This window comes from Pseudonaja textilis, chromosome 1 (assembly GCF_049901715.1).
Source record: "Pseudonaja textilis isolate UNSWEBS1 chromosome 1, rPseTex1.2, whole genome shotgun sequence".
Classification (NCBI taxonomy): Eukaryota; Metazoa; Chordata; class Lepidosauria; order Squamata; family Elapidae; genus Pseudonaja; species Pseudonaja textilis.
Genome location: NC_141990.1, coordinates 179,665,798 through 179,682,830, shown reverse-complemented (window position 1 = coordinate 179,682,830; position 17,033 = coordinate 179,665,798). Strand labels below are relative to the sequence as shown.

The window sequence follows — 17,033 nt, the reverse complement described above, 5'->3', positions numbered from 1 at the left end:
ATCTACCTATTCCAAGAAGATTTGAAAATAATTTATTTTTGAAATATTGTAGTGATCTTAGAAATATACACTCTTGCCCTAGCATTTTTTTTCTTTGGTTCCAATGGTCATACATTATCCAATATGATAATCCTGTGTTCCTGACCAATATGCTCCATTAAAGATGTCTTAACAATATCGTAAGAGACCAAGGATTAAAAAAGAAAAAGTGGAAACAGACAAGGCTGCCTACATCCCATGGATGGAGTTTCACTTGTTTGCAAGGCCCAGTTTCTGGCATCCCACGGACCAGTGCAAGTTCGTAAACCGGTAAACTGGGGACCCCTGTCATATACCAATGATACATCATTTTATAAAATTTATTTCTTAAATTATAACATAATATGAATTTTAATTCTTTTAACCATATTCTTTCCCATTGATGTACATTGTAACTAAAATTCTTAGCCCATTTTATCCTGAATTCTTAACATGTTCTTCCATTTCAAGACTCAGCAAAAGTTTATACATTTTAGCAATTACATGTTCATGATCTGTATATAATTTCATTCAAATTTCATTTTATGTTGTTCAATTTCAGTTATCATCAATTTCAGTTACATTTTTTCTTTTAATCGTGCCTAGTAAAATTATTAGAAACTAAATCCCTCTGCAGTCAATTGATCTCTTGACTTTAACTTAAGTTCTGCATTTGTTCCTGTTCTAACAAATGTTGATATATTAACTATTTTCTTTCCCTGTTATTTTTTATAAAATGCTTCTTGTGCTGAAATAAATAACAGCATTTCCTGGTGCAGCCTGGGTTTATATCTATTTCATATTCTTAATATGGCACTTCTAGCATAGTGATTTTTAAAATCTTCAACCTGGGTTCGAAACCCTGGCACAGCATGATGAGGTGAGCTCCTGTTACTTGCCCCAGCTCCCACCCACCTGGAAGTTCAAAAGCATGCAAATCCAACAAGATAAATAGGTACCACTTCGGTGGGAAGGTAACAGCGTTCTGTGCACTTGGCATATAGCCATGCTGGCCCTATGATCATGGAAGTGTTATTGGGCAATGCTGGCTCCCTTGACTAAGAAATGGAGATGAGCTCTGCCCCCTAGAGCTGGACAAGGGAAATCTTTATCTTTACATTAATTTTATCGTATCATAAAAACCATGCCATTCAAATCTCAGGTCATTCCCTTCTAGTTTTCTTTTATTTGTCAACATCACCCATTCTTTCATTCAAATCAAAAGCAGGTTTCAAAGTACAATTTAAAATCAGGTAATTTTAATCCTCTTTTGTTTGTATCCTGGAGAATTTTATATTTAATCCTTATTTTTTTCTTTGCCATATAAATCTAGATACATCTTTTGCCATTGTTTAAAAGGTGCCTCATTTGTAAAATAGGCATTGTTTAAAACAAAGAATCATTCTAGATAGTACAATCACTATACCTCAGAAAATCTGCCCAACAATGATCATTTTATCTTTTCCCCTCTTAGTGCATACTTCTTAATTTAATTCTAAACCTTTAAATATTTACTTTTAAGTTACATACAATTCTTATTATATTTAAGCTATGTAAAATTGCATTTTAATACGCAGATATTTTGAGAGCAATTTGGTGTAGTGGTTGAGGCATCAGACTAGAAACCAGATCTAGTCCCATCTTAAGCACAAAGCCAGTGGGTGGTCTTGGGCCAGTCATTCACTCTCAGCCCTAGGAAGGAGGCAATGGCAAACCATTGCTGAGAAATCTTGAAAAGATAATTGCAGAAATTTGTCCAAGAAGTATCTGAGAATCAAAGACAAGTGAGCAAAAAGCCCAAAAGATTTTTTTTTAATTTTCTAAATCTGAAAACAATTTTGAACAATTACTTCCTTTTGGTCTTCCATATTCTTTTATATCTGCAAATTTTTTGCTCTTGTCCATTGTCCGTCTATATTTTTTAAATAAGGCTTTTCAGAATTAAAGCCAAATCATCTGCAAATGTCCTTTGGTTATATACTTTTTAAAAATCTTCACCCCAGCAATTCTCTCATCCTATTCAAAATTTCAAGAGCTAGGATGAATAATAATAGTGAAAGCAGGCATTGTCCCATTTGTATATATCACTAGGTTTTATCAATTCTCCAAGGACTCTAATATTTCTCAATAAATGAAATATATTTTTCCATTCAACATACAAGCTTCAGTTAAAATATTTCAGTATTAATGTATTCTTTGGTTTTTGAAATAAAAAGAATTAAAATTAAATTCTGAAACATTGTGTTGCTACTTGGAGCAGATGTTGACTGCCATCTGCTGTTAACCTTGAAAACCTCTACATGTCCAGCCAACTCCAATAAAGTTTTTTCAGCCTAATAAAATGCAGGATGGAATATCAATCAATGCAGGAATATCATATGATGTCAGATTTCAGGTGGAAGATAGGCTGAATGTTCTATCATTTCCACTGCCATCATGTAAATTAGGACATCTAAAAGAAATATTTAGTTCTTATGTGTACATAATCATTCATTTCATACAAAAAGTAAAGTCTGTCACAAGTCAAGCTCAATTTCTGATAACTTCATGGATATAACTGTTTCCTGAGTCTTTCTCCTATGCGTATTTGTTTCTTATTCTTCTTTTCTTCAAAATTAATGTATGTATGTCTGAACATAGAATGGATTCTATCTCAAAAAATCCATTCTCAGCCTGGGAATTACTATTCAAATTATCTATCATTTAAATCAGGAAAGTTGTGTAACCCACTTCCATAAGTTTAGTTGGCTATCAAGCAGAAACTACATGAATTATCATTCAGGGATTCACAGTTATGTTTAGAATGTGACATAATTGAAGAAATGATGCTAAGCAAGTTTTATGAGAAAAGCAGGACAGTCTAAAGGCATGCAGAATCTCATATAAATGCACTAACATTAGAATAATTAGAAAATCGGAGTCCTGTATCAGCGGGCTTTCCCCTGATGTGAATGTTCTCATATCTACTTTTAGTTATACAGTGGTACCTTGGAACTCAACTGCTTTGAAACTCATCAAATTTGGTACGCAATGCTTTTTTACAGACACAAAATTGTCTAGTATTCATTGTTGTTTCATACTCAATACACAAACTAGAACTTGTCGCTGGTAGCTGCCATGTGACTCGCTACGTTATTCTTTATGGGTAAAATTTGTTTGGTACTCATTATTTTTGGTACTCATCATGCCTCCAGGAAACAATTCATGATAAGTACCAATGTACCACTATATTGTATTTTTAAAAATATTTTGTATTGTCTTTTTTAAAAAAATCATGGATGTTTTAACTTGAACTTTTTAAGTAATAATTTTGGTTGCAACAAAATAGGTTTAATAAGCAAATACACTCCATCCTAACTTAGACCCTTATAGAAAGAGCCACTTCTTCCATGGCTCCTGCTCTTTAGAATTTCTCCCTACCTGAGGTGAAGTCTGTTGGCCTTCTGGAAGGTTATTAAAACCTGTCTCTGCCAGTTAGTCTGGGGTCTTGACAGGGGCATTCGTTGGAGGTAATGGTGGATTAACTGGGAAGAGGCTGCTCCAGTACTGATCTGATCTTTCATTCCTCTTGTCTTTGTATTTTATGTTTTAAATATTTTCTGTACTTATGATTTTAATTGCAAACCACCCAGTGTCACTTTGCAGAGTGAATTGGGTAGCATATAAATAAAATAAATCAATAAAACAAATCTATCAGTAAAATCCATTACAGTCAGAGACAAAATGACCCAGATTAGAGACTACTTGCAAAAAGATTTAGGCTTGACGCATAGCTCTTCCTGTAGCCCTTTTACTGTGTTAAATTTAAATAGTTTTAATAAGTTTTTATGTTACCGGTACTTTAATGTTTAATGGGGAGCCTACCCAGAGTTCTTTGTAAGATGAGAAGCTATATAAATGTTTTAAATAAATAAACATAGCAATGGGAGGATATTCGTAGCTGCTAATTTAAGTAGGTGGAAGCTTGAATATGTCTATCTTTACAATCAAGTTCTTTTACAGGTTGAGGAGGGAAGAAACTGATGTGCAACTCTGATTCCCATACAAAAAAAATTGATCCGATAATGAGTCTTGTGGTTTGCATCTTACTGAATCCAGAATCTTCATAACATTTTTGAATAAGGAAGAACAGCTGTGTCAACATCAGTAATCTCTCATCTTTTCCCTAAAAAAAGAGATCAATCAAATACAGAGCTTGGGAGGGGGGGAGAGACAAGAAATCACACAGTGCTACTTCAAAGAAAAGTATTTAAATGTATAAGCCAACATTTCAACACCATTACAGTTCTGATTAGCATACAAAACAATTAAAATAAAACAATTTACATGAAGTACAAAAAAACCCCATCAATACTTTACAGTTCAGATAAGCTATAAGATGGGGTCTGTCTCCCATTCTAGCCTAAAGCCTGAGAAGAGCCAGGTCTTAAGGACTTGGCTAAATAAAGTCAAGTTGGAGCATGTAAGTCTCTGGAGGAATCTCATTCCAGTGGACAAACACCAGAAAAATCCATTTTCTCAGTTCCATCAGGCTGGCATTGCTTAATGGATCCTTATCCCAGAGCCTGTTTAGCATGAACAGAAACGACAGAAGGCAGGCAAGTATTAGCCAAGCCCTAATACACATTATATTTACTAAAGCCCACAGGATTTGGGTTGTTGTAACACTAACAGTCTTTGTTGCTACAGTAAGTTTTTGTAAGAAAGCCAAACATGTTCCTACATCAGTTTTACTAAGCAAAAATGGGAAACAAATAATGAGTCAGGAGCAGAGTTCAAAATTTGTAGAGCCAAAATATCCTCCCACTGGCATAAGTATCTTGTCTGAATTCCAAAAGCAGAAGTATCTAAAATACAAATGGGATAAGAACTCAAACCTTTTACAGCTCAATCCAGCTTTTGAGTTTATCTTTCAAAACCACCAAACCCCTGGCCAACATTCTTATAATTGTGTCTTTCCTTTACGAAGGAAAGTTCATGAAGCCTCTGGGGTAATATAGGCACATATCTGATTGCTGCCTCCCATATACACGACATATGGATGGAAGGACATACGGTAGACACGTAAATAAGGTTTAATTGATGATTTGCCAATTTTGAAATGCTAGGCAAATTTGAACCTAACTAGGATTTGGACAGAAAGTCACCAGAGATGTGTTTCCTGGGTTAGAGTCAGAAGTTTTAAAAAAAAACAATGCAGAAAACACTAATAAAGGAGAGTATTTGTAGCTCAGGGTTGACATAGGGGTCTTTGGTGCTCTCTGAGCTTGCTTGTTTTCTTGCAGACGTTTCATTACCCAAACCAGGTAACATCATCGGCGCTGATGATGTTACCTGGTTTGCGTAATGAAATGCCTGCAAAAAAAAAAACCCCAAAACCCAAGCAAGCTCAGAGAGGAGATTGAGTTAGAGGACCATTCAATGCAGAAGGCAATAGCAAATCCCTTTCCGAGGACCCAGCTACGAACGTCGTAGGTATAGAGACCGACTTGAGCGGAAAACGTGGATTCGGCACACGTCTGCCGTTCGATCTAGCCCTAATCGCACCTCCTTCTATTCCCTCCCCTCGCCCGATTTCGCAATCATAAGAATTCCGTGACGTAATACACGAAGAGCTACCCTCGCGAAATGCATTGTGGGCGTTATACAAGGAATTCATTCCACTTCTGCGCAGCCGCACTTCCGTCTTGCGTTTTCGCCGCTTTCTTCACTGACGGCCTGTCGCAAAACTGGGGCATTTCTTCCGGCCGTGCTCCCTCCCTCCCGGTCATTTCGTCACTCGCTCGTCGGTCGCCCCTCCGCTTTTCACTTGCCGTTAAGCCAAAGCGAGCGGCTGCTTTTCCCTCAGGGCCCTTTTGTCCCCCCTCTCTTTCCCCCTCCCCTCCGCCCCGAAATGCCCCCGAAGAAACAGCCCCCGGCAGCGGCGGCGGGGAATAAAAAAGCGGATCAGAAGAAGAAGGAGAAGATAATTGAGGTGAGTCCTCTTCAGCGTTGCTCCCGGTGGTTTCTCCCTCCCTCCCTGCCTGTGGCAAAGGAGCACTGGCGGGGAAAAGGGAAACGGGGCTTCTCTTCTCCCTGACATGCCAATTTTCCGCCTGGAGGAGTATAAATGGAGGGCGATTGGGACCCAAAGGGCCTTGCCGCCTCCTTGGATTTTTATATCACTTTTAGTAGGGGGGGGGAAGGTATAGAGGAAGTTGCCCCCTTTTTTGTGCGCGTTTGGCCTTGCTTAGACAACCCTTGAGAGGAGGCAGTTTTAGAAAGCTGGCAGTGTACAAGTAGCCTCGACTTACGGCCACAATTGACCCCAGGATGTATGTTGCTAAGTGATACATTTGTTAGGTGAATTGTGTCCCATTTTACGGCTTTTCTTACTACAGTTGTTAAGTGAATCACAGCAGATTAGAATTTAACATTGGTAAAAGACAAATAGAAACGTTTTGCATGCAAATCTCCATCTTCAAAGCACTTTTATTTTAGATATGTTGGACTCTCTCATTTTAAGTAACATTTCAACCACTCTGAGCAAACTGCTGTGGCAGCAACCTTAATGCATGCTATTCTTGGTCACTGCAGCAGATGAACTGTACCTCGACTTAGGACCACAATTGAGCCCAGAATGTATATTGCTAACAGAGAAATTAGTTAAGTGAGTTTTGCCCCATTTTATGGCTTTTCTTGCCACAGTTGTTAAACGAGTCACTGCAGTTGTTAAGTTACTAACACGGTTGTTAAAGTGAATCTGGCTTCCCCATTGAATTTGCTTGTCAGAAGGCCACATAAGGGGATCACGTGACTCTGGGACACTGCAACCATCATAAATATGAGTCAGTTGTCCAGCATCTGAGTTTTGTTCACATGACCATGGGGATCATGTCGTAAGTGTGAAAAATGGTCATAAGTCACTTTTTTCAGTGCTGTTGTAACTTTGGTCACTAAATGAATTCTGAGTTAAGGACTACCTGTATATGTTGAAACTGAAATTAGAGTCTAACATCTTGATTGTCATGCCATTAGCTAGTGAGGTGTCAAGACTTTTGTGGGTTCTATTAAGATCAAGAAAGTGTATGTAGGTAACTTTAACAGTATATTTAGAGAAATGCAACAGACTTTATATTACTCATTAAATAAACTTTTAGAGGCCTTGTTTTCTTATCTCAGTCTTAGTTTGAAGCTGGTATGATGATGATGGGGGGGGAAAAGATATGTAAAGAAGCCAAGACATCTGTTGACATTTGTAACTGATGCTGGAATTAATTTTTGACTGTATGAAAATGTTCCTAATAGTAGGTAGCTTTCTCAGAATCATTCTATATCCGGCTATTATTATGGATTTATTACCCATATATCTCATATTTTGTTTTAAGTACTAAAAAGGATGACATATATGACAATCTCTCCTAATTTAATTCTTATAATGACATTCCTGTGTGGTCAATGTGGCTGAGAGAGAGAAGAAATGGTGCAAAGTTGCCCAGTGAACTTTGTGAGTGAATATTTGAGCCAAGGCATCTCTGGTTCTCCATATTGGCTGGCTGAAATTACAGCGATTTGTGAAAAACTGTGGTTTACAAGCCCCAGTGAAACATTTCATTGAAGTTACAAACCAAAAAATAATAATTAAAAAAAAAGATTTTTTTACATGCAGAGGCTAAAAATTTCAACTGTTAATAGGAAGAATTATTGAGCACAGCTGAAGTGCTGCTACAAACACATGGATGTAATTTCAAGGAATTAACACAATCAATTAAAGTAACAGGCTTAAAGTTCTGTTTTGTATCAATATACAACAGAATGTACATTGGAGTTGGCTATAAAAGTATATTAATTAAGCCTATGTAGAGTAACAGTTTTCCTTCCATGAATAGATTTGTACTATGGGGGTTCACGGGATTCTTTCTCAGAGTTAATGCAATTTATTTCTGTGAAGTAATTTGCATTGGATTTATAAATAGTTGGGACCAGTGCTGCAGGATATGCACTGAAGCAACTTTCCCTGGAAGATTTTTGGCAGGTGCCTAAGGGGCTCCAGGCCTTATGGCTCTATTGCTCAGTGCACAGAGTTCCACTCCGACCACCTCAATCCAGAAATACTTCGGTGAATGGTGAAGGTCTACAGTCTTCTCCTGTAGAACTTGTGCTGGAGAAGTTTGCTTTGAAGGGGCTGCAGAGCAGCTTCTAGAGAAGCTTTGCCTAAGTCTTTGAAACAAGACATCTTTTTAAAGCTTTGGGCAGTCTTTATATAACAATTGCATGAAGCTAAATTTATTTTGAACTATTTTATGAGTTACACCGCTAATTTATGATGTTATGAGAGGGAATAATGTATCGGGCCTCTACAACAGCTCAGATCATCTTGAATCTTGGGATAAAACTGATAGGACTGGATTTTGTGCAAAAACAAATTCTATTAATGTTTGCTGGAATAGTAATCAAGGATATCACTGTTCATCCACAAGACCAATATTCTATTATAGCCTACCAAAATGAATACAGTAATAAATATTTTTAGACTTGGGGTTATTAATATGGGCTATTAAAACAACCGATGGACATGGATATATTAAATTAATATGATACTTAACTAATAAAAATATCTCAGGTCCATTTTTCAAATAATTTAAAATCTAAAATGGATACAGTGAAACTACTGAGGACAAGAAGTGGAGGCATGAGAAGTATATAGGATTATTTAAATTATGTATCCTTTGTTTTAGTTTAAGTAAGGTTTGAAAGAGACTAGTTTTACAGGACTCAAGAAAGAAAAGGTTAGCTGTGACTATTATCTCTAAGAGAGAGTAGTAGAGCAAGGGTAATACTGTGAAAAGAAATGAAACATAGGAAGAAAGTTTGGTTTGATTCTGTAATATTTAAAATCATAATTGGGCTTTGTGGGAATAATTTACACATTGCTGTAGTTCTTTAGATATTATAAAAACACTCTTGAATCACTCTATATCTGATAAAATAATTTCCTACTTTGAAGATGGTAGTGCTGGACATGAAAGACAAATGGTCATGCTGCTAATTTGTTAAAACTGATGTACAATTTCAAATTAATTTGCTAGGGAGAAAGTGTTCCTCTTACTCAAATTTTAATTAGTCTCCAGTGAAATCTAAGGCATCATTTTTGCTTTTGTCTCTCCTGTTAAGTTCTTTATAAGATATTATACAAAATATTTGCAAAATTCATAAACCTCAGAATAAGGCAAAGATAAGGTAATTAGACTACACAGTGCTATCAATATAATATCAATTAGCTCATTTTTAAAAAACAAAGATTTAATTGAACTCATTTTTAAAAAAGAGTGAGAGATTTTATCTTAGTATCTTCTAACAGGCTCTGAAAAGTTTGAATAACTTGCTAAAAATAGAAATTGGATAACTTTGTTGTTGTCAAAGAAAGGTAACAGACAATTTCAAGATTTGTTGAAGCATTTGGAGTGAAAAATACATTGTGGGATTTAACAGGTTAGAGGTATTCAGATTAGAGGTATTCAGGTTAGAGGTATTCAGAGCTATATTTAAGGCTGTTTGTATATTATGAGGGGAAAATAAAAATGCTTAAAAGCTTCCACCCTAATTATGTTCAAATAAATAATTGTATAATGGTCCATCTACTTTAATAGCCTGATATTGTTGTTGATAGAATTTTAGAATATATGCACATAGTTCTATTTCATATATTTACTTTTTAGCTTCCTTTATATGCAGAATATTTTACTTCAGTTCTACTGTCACCTAAGCATGTTTATCATAATCATGAGTCCGCAGGCTTTGTGAAATTAAAATCTTTCAGTTAAATAATCAGTTTAAAATCTCCAAATTTTATTTATAATCCAAGACCAAGTACAATAACAACTGTATATGGATACAACCACCAGACATTGTGTCTGGGAAGAAACTTAATATATATTGCAAGAAATTGGACTGATGGATAAGGAAGAAATAAGTTTGCATATTTCCTTTTGATTGGCATTTCTCATAAAAATGATGTTTTATTATTCAAGAGGACATACGCTTGAATGTTAATTGTATTCTAATAAAGCAAAAATGTTTTTAATTAGTTCTTTTAATTCTTACTAAGGATAAATTTCAAAAACTGGTTTGCTTTATATAAATTTTGTATAATATAATGCTAACACTCATGCAAATATTTCAAATTTAGGATAAAACATTTGGCTTAAAGAACAAGAAAGGAGCAAAACAACAAAAGTTTATCAAGGCAGTGACCCACCAAGTTAAATTTGGTCAACAAAACCCACGGCAGGTAAGTAAATATTTTCTAGGTTTTCCTCTTTTCCCTTTGCACATATCGTGATTTGATTGCTTTTTTATTATATCTATGGGTATAGCCATATGGCTATGGATAGTATAATTATACACTAAATTAAAAACTAAAACATAGCTTATATATATTAATGATGAAATGCTTTACTAGGCTGCTCAAGTAGATGCTGACAAAAAATTAAAGAAAGATGATAAGAAGAAAGAATTGCAAGAACTGAATGAACTTTTCAAACCTGTAGTTGCAGCCCAAAAAATAAGTAAAGGTAATTTTCTTAATAGATCTACATTTTTTAATGTTGCATTTCAGGTTTGTTTGTTTAATGTGAAAAAATTACTAAACCGTGTGCAAAATTTACAGGAGCAGATCCAAAATCAGTAGTCTGTGCCTTCTTCAAGCAAGGGCAGTGCACAAAAGGAGACAAGTGCAAATTCTCTCATGACTTGTCTTTAGAAAGGAAGTGTGAAAAGAGAAGTGTCTACATTGATGCACGAGATGAGGAGCTTGAAAAAGGTAGGTTAGAGTTTGATATTTCCTTTTGTTTATATTACTCCTTACATCCTAAATATTCATAAACATACAGACGAAATATTTCTCTTTGTCCTGGTGTGTAGTGGAGAGGTTGTTAATGATGATTAAAGGCACTTTCTTAAAACATTTCTTTTCATGAAACATTTTGCTGTTCTGTCTAGACACAATGGATAACTGGGATGAAAAAAAGCTGGAAGAGGTAGTGAACAAGAAGCATGGGGAGGCTGAAAAGAAAAAACCTAAAACACAAATCGTATGTATTTTTGTTTCTTAGTTAAAGAACTTGTACTAGTTTATTTATGTAGATTTTATATATGATTTCATTGTGTATTCTCTCCATCTAGGAGAGAAAGCTGCTGATAAAATGAACTGAAATACTCACTGTATGATATGGAAGGCTAGTGTAATAATAGCTGAAGCTTTTCAAAACTTCCACAATTCAAAAGTATAGTTTGTTTTCATCTGGACAAATTAACTTTAGTAATAGCATATGAACATAATACATTGCAGGGAAACATGGAATCCATAGAATAAGAACTATTTCAGGCATATAATTATTTTGCCATAGATTATTTAATGTTTTCTGGATGTAATTCCAACTTTGTTTTTACTACTTCTATTTTATTTTAGACATGAAAGGCATGAAGGTGGGCTTGAGATTTATATAGAGAAAACAAATCCTATTTCAAGGAATGTGTCAGTATAAAGGAATAATTTTGGAAATATAGGTACTGTATAAACTACCTTTTCCCAGTCATAAAGAGCTACTTCAGATATATTCAGGATTATATAGTTAATATGAATAGAGAATGAGATAACAAATGTAATATCATCTGCAGGGATTCGTGTCAAATAGAAAAATAACTAAGAGCATTTTAACTAAAACAATTACATGGGGGAGAGAATGAATGTGGACACATTATTCTGTGCAAATAAAGCAAACATTGCCATATTACCTTCTCAAGCTGTTTTGATATTGTTCCAGGTGAATTCATATGTTTGCATTTTGTCCCCAGGAATAAGAAGCATTCTGTGGTGGGTATAAAATAGAAAACAGAGTTTGATACTAAATGTTTAATGCAGGTGTGCAAGTATTTCCTCGATGCTATTGAAAACAATAAATACGGCTGGTTTTGGGTCTGTCCCGGTGGAGGTGACAATTGTATGTACCGCCATGCACTTCCTCCTGGTTTTGTGCTCAAAAAGGACAAAAAGAAAGAAGAAAAAGAAGAAGAAATTTCTTTAGAAGATCTAATAGAAAAAGAGGTAATGTAGCCACTTACCCTAAAATAGAGTGGGGGATGAATGCAGTTATTTGGACAATGAGAGTATCCCATTAATTGAATATAGCTAAGAATGTTAAATTTAAAGATATTATCAAATTGAAATGATAACTTTTTAATTATTGGGAAAGATTTATAGAGCTACAGTATTCTATTAGCTTACTTTAAAAATTAAGCTTTTTAATTTCTACATTAGACATTATGAAAATAAATACTAGTATTTGCCTCCAGGGGGCACCTATTTATCTTAACTGAATATCTTTATGATAATGAATTTGTCTTGTATGTGTCATTGGATAGTAATAAATAATATGAAATTAATATAGATGGAGGTTTTTTTAACCTTAATTTTAATTTATATTTTATATTTCCAACTCCTTGTAGATTCTGGAACCCACAATTTAAAAACATAAAATCCTGTCTTTGGTTCCAAATAAGCTAGGAATTCGAAGGATCTAAGCCATATATACTCACAGACCATCTTGCTGAAAAGATTTATGATAGATTTTAATGTACTAGGGAGAGAGAAAGGAGAAGGGGAAAGAAGTCTTTTAAGATCCCGCTAAGTGATTACTTTTTATTTTGCAGCGTTCTGCCTTAGGACCAAATGTTACTAAAATTACTTTAGAGTCTTTTCTTGCATGGAAGAAAAGAAAAAGACAAGAAAAAATTGATAAGGCTGAGCAAGATATGGAAAGAAGGAAAGCGGACTTTAAAGCTGGTAAAGCATTGGTGGTACGTTCAGCTTTTTTATATGGCAAAATTAAGCCATAGTAGTATTAATGCACGTTGTTTTGAGATTCATCTGTAATTGTTACATTTCTGCTTAATGTTGGTCCTTTTCTCCATGGCTAGATCAGCGGGCGTGAAGTGTTTGAGTTCCGTCCAGAACTAGTTGATGCAGATGATGAAGAAGCAGATGACACCCATTATATTCAAGGGACAGGAGAAGATGAGGTAAAGCAGCTGCAAGAGCAATGAGTATTTGAGAAAAAAAGCTCTCCACAATTCAAGAATCCTGTAGTTAAATGCATATACTAAATTTCTCCATCAGTACTTGTTTTAAGGTTGAAGTCCAGTGCACAAGCAATTGAACATAAACATTATTAAATATGGGGATGATTAACTTTGAAATAATTTTTTTGTTATAAGAAATAATAATTAGAAAGCCTAATTATGGGAAACTATGTTTCTTCCACTTCAGGTTGATGAACTTGTCCGTGTAAATGATATCGACTTGAATCTTTATGTTCCAAAAGATGTGGATGAGACTGGAATTACTGTAGCTAGTCTGGAACGATTTAGCACATATGCTTCCACTGAGAAAGATGGTAAGACATTTAAGAACCTGTTTTATGCTAATCGGGAAGATTTTGGTAATTTTTAGATTCTGAATATTATCCTATATTTAATAGTGAATCCCAAAATATGACTCCTATTGCATGTGTGATTTGTTTTGATAATCGAGTTCTTCAGACAGAATACTTTGTAAATCCTAATAATCTTATAAAGTATTCTTTATTTAAATTACATCTGTAATCTCCCAACTGTTTTCCACTAAAAATAAAAAATAGTGTTTGAAATGGCAGAAAATAAAATATGAGTTAACTGACAAAATTATAATAAACAGCTATCTGCAGTTCATTTGAAAAAAAAAAAGTAGTGCATTCAATAATAATTTTTTATATTTTTATATTTTATATTTATATTTTTTAAATAATTAAAAATACTTGCAGAATAAAAGAAGCTGGAGATGGCTCGGTCTCCCTAGATTCCAATCTTAGACACCAATTAAATGGCATTATTTTAAAATAACAAATTGAAATATGCAATCCTATTTAAAGAACATATACACGGGAAAATATAAATACAAGATTTTTTTTTTTCAAAAAATGCATAATGTTTCTTAAGTTATCCTGAACAACATAAAAATGGGTGCAAAAACATGATAACATTGTTTCCAAGTGGAAGAGTCAAAACCTTCTTGAAAATAAAGCTAAAGTTCTAAATCTGCCTGCACAGAAGGAACGTTTTGCATCATTTGAAATATATACAATTGTCTAGAAGGTGAAATAGTGAACTCCTGATTTCTGAAAAGTTTATTTTTAAGTATAATGTTTTGATAGTTTTACTTGTAGTTCCTTAGCTTTGATACATTTTTCAGGTACATCAGTCTTGATTAATAATATTAAATATGATGCGTAAATAGAGACAAGTTGTGTAGTGAGATCAAGGAAGTGACCTAGAAATTTTGAGACCTTGAATTTGAATCCTGTCTTACACAGCCAGTTTGGGGACATTGGGACAGTCGCAATCTCTCAGCCTAGGAAGCAAACAAGGGGAAACCATTGCCAAAATCTAGCCAAGGAAATTGCAGGGACTATTTTGGGCAGTGGCCAGAGGTTTACAGGGACTGAAAGACACACACATACACAAATGATAATAAGAATTGTTTTATTTTTCAGACAACAAGTTAAGTGAAGCTTCAGGGGGTGGACTTGAAAATGGAGAGCAAAGTGATTTAGATCCTGACAGTGACATGGAAGACAACCCAGAAAATGGTGTAATTGATGCTGTACCTGTTGATGAAAATCTGTTTACTGGCGAGGATTTGGAAGAACTAGAAGAAGAACTAAACACACTTGATTTAGAAGAATGAACAAATCCAACATTGTCTCCATCTGGTTTATCTAAAATTCTTAAACGGAGTGTTCTTGGTTCCTCATGTGATTCTGGAAAGAACATTAAACAGAAATATTTCAGCATTTTTTCTGATTCAGTCTTAACCAGTTTCATAATAAACTATTCATGTAATACACCGAAAAGATTCTTTTAATATACAGGGATATTGAAATGAAATCTCAAAAGGAGAAGACTAGCTAATTTTCCACAGAATATAAAGTTGAATGTTGCTGTCAGGTCCTTGAGGAGATCAAAGCACAATTGCATCTAAGTTAAGTGTGCTTGAACGATTTAAGTTTAAGATATATATATATTGTATAATGATAACAGATTGAAGTAGCTGTTCTCTGTGCTGAAATTGATCAGAAATTTTAAAGCAAACATGCTCATGATGGAGACTCAAAGTGACACTCTAGTATGGGGCTCTGTTTTCCATATTAAACATAACTGACTGATAAAATTGTAAAATAAAGGCTATATGATTGAAAATATCGATCCCAGTATACATGCATGTTTTGCAGGCAACGGTAGACTTGAACAAAAGCAGTTTTGCAGATGGATGCAATTTATGCTATAATCTTGAGGTAGTGATTCTGAATGCATATGCATATCCTTTCCTTTTGTTGATTAACCAAACCAAAAATCCAGAATGAGCGGTGATTTCCGCATTCTTGCATTGATAGCTACTGTAAATTTTGTGATAGTTTAGATTTCTGCTTTGAGTCACTTGTCTTAGTGGGGGATTCTAGCATTCTTATCTAAAAGTAAAAACAAGTTGCATATAATTGAAAAATGAGTTTCTGTATTACAGTGGCATTTTAGATAAAATGTATGAGCCAGGTGGATTAACATTAAATATTTGCTTTGCATTTTTTATCACATTCAGAAGCTATCCTAACATTTTATTGCAAAGCAATGATGTTAGAAGGGCTGTCTGATGTGAACTTTGGTGTGTCTTAGAAATCGGGCTTTTGTATTCATTTCAAAAGTGTCTCTTGTGTCTAGCTTGAAATCAACAGCCTGTGTACAAATCCAAAAACTTATTATTTGGAAAGAGGATTATGAACATTGGGAATTAAAAGTAATTTCACTGCTTCACTAGCTGGTAAAAGGCAACTCCTTGCCCCATATCTAGAGAAGTGTGTACTATCTTTTTTATTGTAAGTTGATATTTGAATGTAAAATAGAAGGTTGTAGACTAGTAAATGAAATCTTCCTGGAATTCTACTGGCTTCCAACTGGATTAAGGAAGGAAACAAAGCTAATATAATGTATAGTGAAGTGGCTCTTCAAGATTGCCATTATTTTTATACTTCATGTATAAATTATACATAAATGAAAATCCAGTTTCTTTGTCAATCTTTTTCTAGCCCTTTTTTTAGATTGTTTCTCTTGTTTGTTTGTTTGTTGTTTTTTTGCTTTAACTTCCCAACTCTGTAGAGACTTATGGATTTAAGCTTATGTTTGTTTTTTAAGTACCACAACATATCATAGCATACTTGTTTGCAAAGGGAATATTAATATAATTGGACATCTTAATATTGCTCCTTTAAAAAAAGTCTTCATAACAAAAGTAAACATTCAATAAGCCTATTAATGTTATTTATAGAGAATGAATTGCGAAGGCTGTATTTATTTTTCCAGTGTTTTTCATTTTTACTACATCATACAAACTAATGAAATATAAATACATTGATTTTTTTTCTGAAAGTGATTTAATTTTTTGACTAATAGATAAAGATATGCTTTTTTCAGGAATCTAAATATTCCGTTCTGTTTCTGCATATAGTAACTTATTAAGAAGCAGGCTTTCATAGATTACTAAACAGTGATTGCCTCTAAAATTCTTATCTATGATTTCAGAAGGAATATATCAAAATTATTAAATCACAGTATCTTGCTAAATTTGATAATGTCCTAAATCTGAAAAATAAGCTCTTGAATTAAGGATAAGAGAATTCTGGGTTGTAGCTAAAATCATGTCATATTTGTTGTTTTCATGAACAAAACTCTTCCAATGAACCTTAGGATTCCTTGAAATATTGCTTGACAAGTGTTTAATAGAACTATTAAAACTTCTATTGAAATAGATCTAGATTATCAAGATAGAAACCATGTAAATGGTTTAGTGAAGTGGTTTATATTTCTAGTAAAGGAATTTACTGGAATTGACCAAGCAATTTGGTATGTTTATTACTATGAGATGGTTCTGCGGCAATGACATATTTCTT

The 17,033-nt window shown here is 34.2% G+C and overlaps 1 protein-coding gene and 1 long non-coding RNA gene across 2 annotated transcripts; one reads left to right on the top strand and one right to left on the bottom strand.

Annotated features, from left to right (window-relative positions):
- Window positions 1-1,176: 1,176 nt before the first annotated feature.
- LOC148127947 (uncharacterized) lies at window positions 1,177-4,583 on the bottom strand. Its single transcript, XR_015740723.1, has 2 exons — window positions 4,378-4,583; window positions 1,177-4,183 (listed from the first exon to the last, which is right to left on the bottom strand). It is a non-coding gene; the product is annotated as an uncharacterized LOC148127947 (long non-coding RNA).
- Window positions 4,584-5,818: 1,235 nt separating this feature from the next.
- On the top strand, window positions 5,819-16,160 carry ZC3H15 (zinc finger CCCH-type containing 15). Its single transcript, XM_026696942.2, has 10 exons — window positions 5,819-5,992; window positions 10,187-10,288; window positions 10,460-10,571; window positions 10,667-10,819; window positions 10,999-11,090; window positions 11,921-12,103; window positions 12,709-12,855; window positions 12,976-13,077; window positions 13,325-13,451; window positions 14,586-16,160. Exons 1-10 carry the CDS (start codon window positions 5,912-5,914, stop codon window positions 14,777-14,779), a joined length of 1,293 nt encoding a protein of 430 aa, XP_026552727.1. The 5' UTR covers window positions 5,819-5,911; the 3' UTR covers window positions 14,780-16,160.
- The last annotated feature ends 873 nt before the right edge of the window (window positions 16,161-17,033 follow it).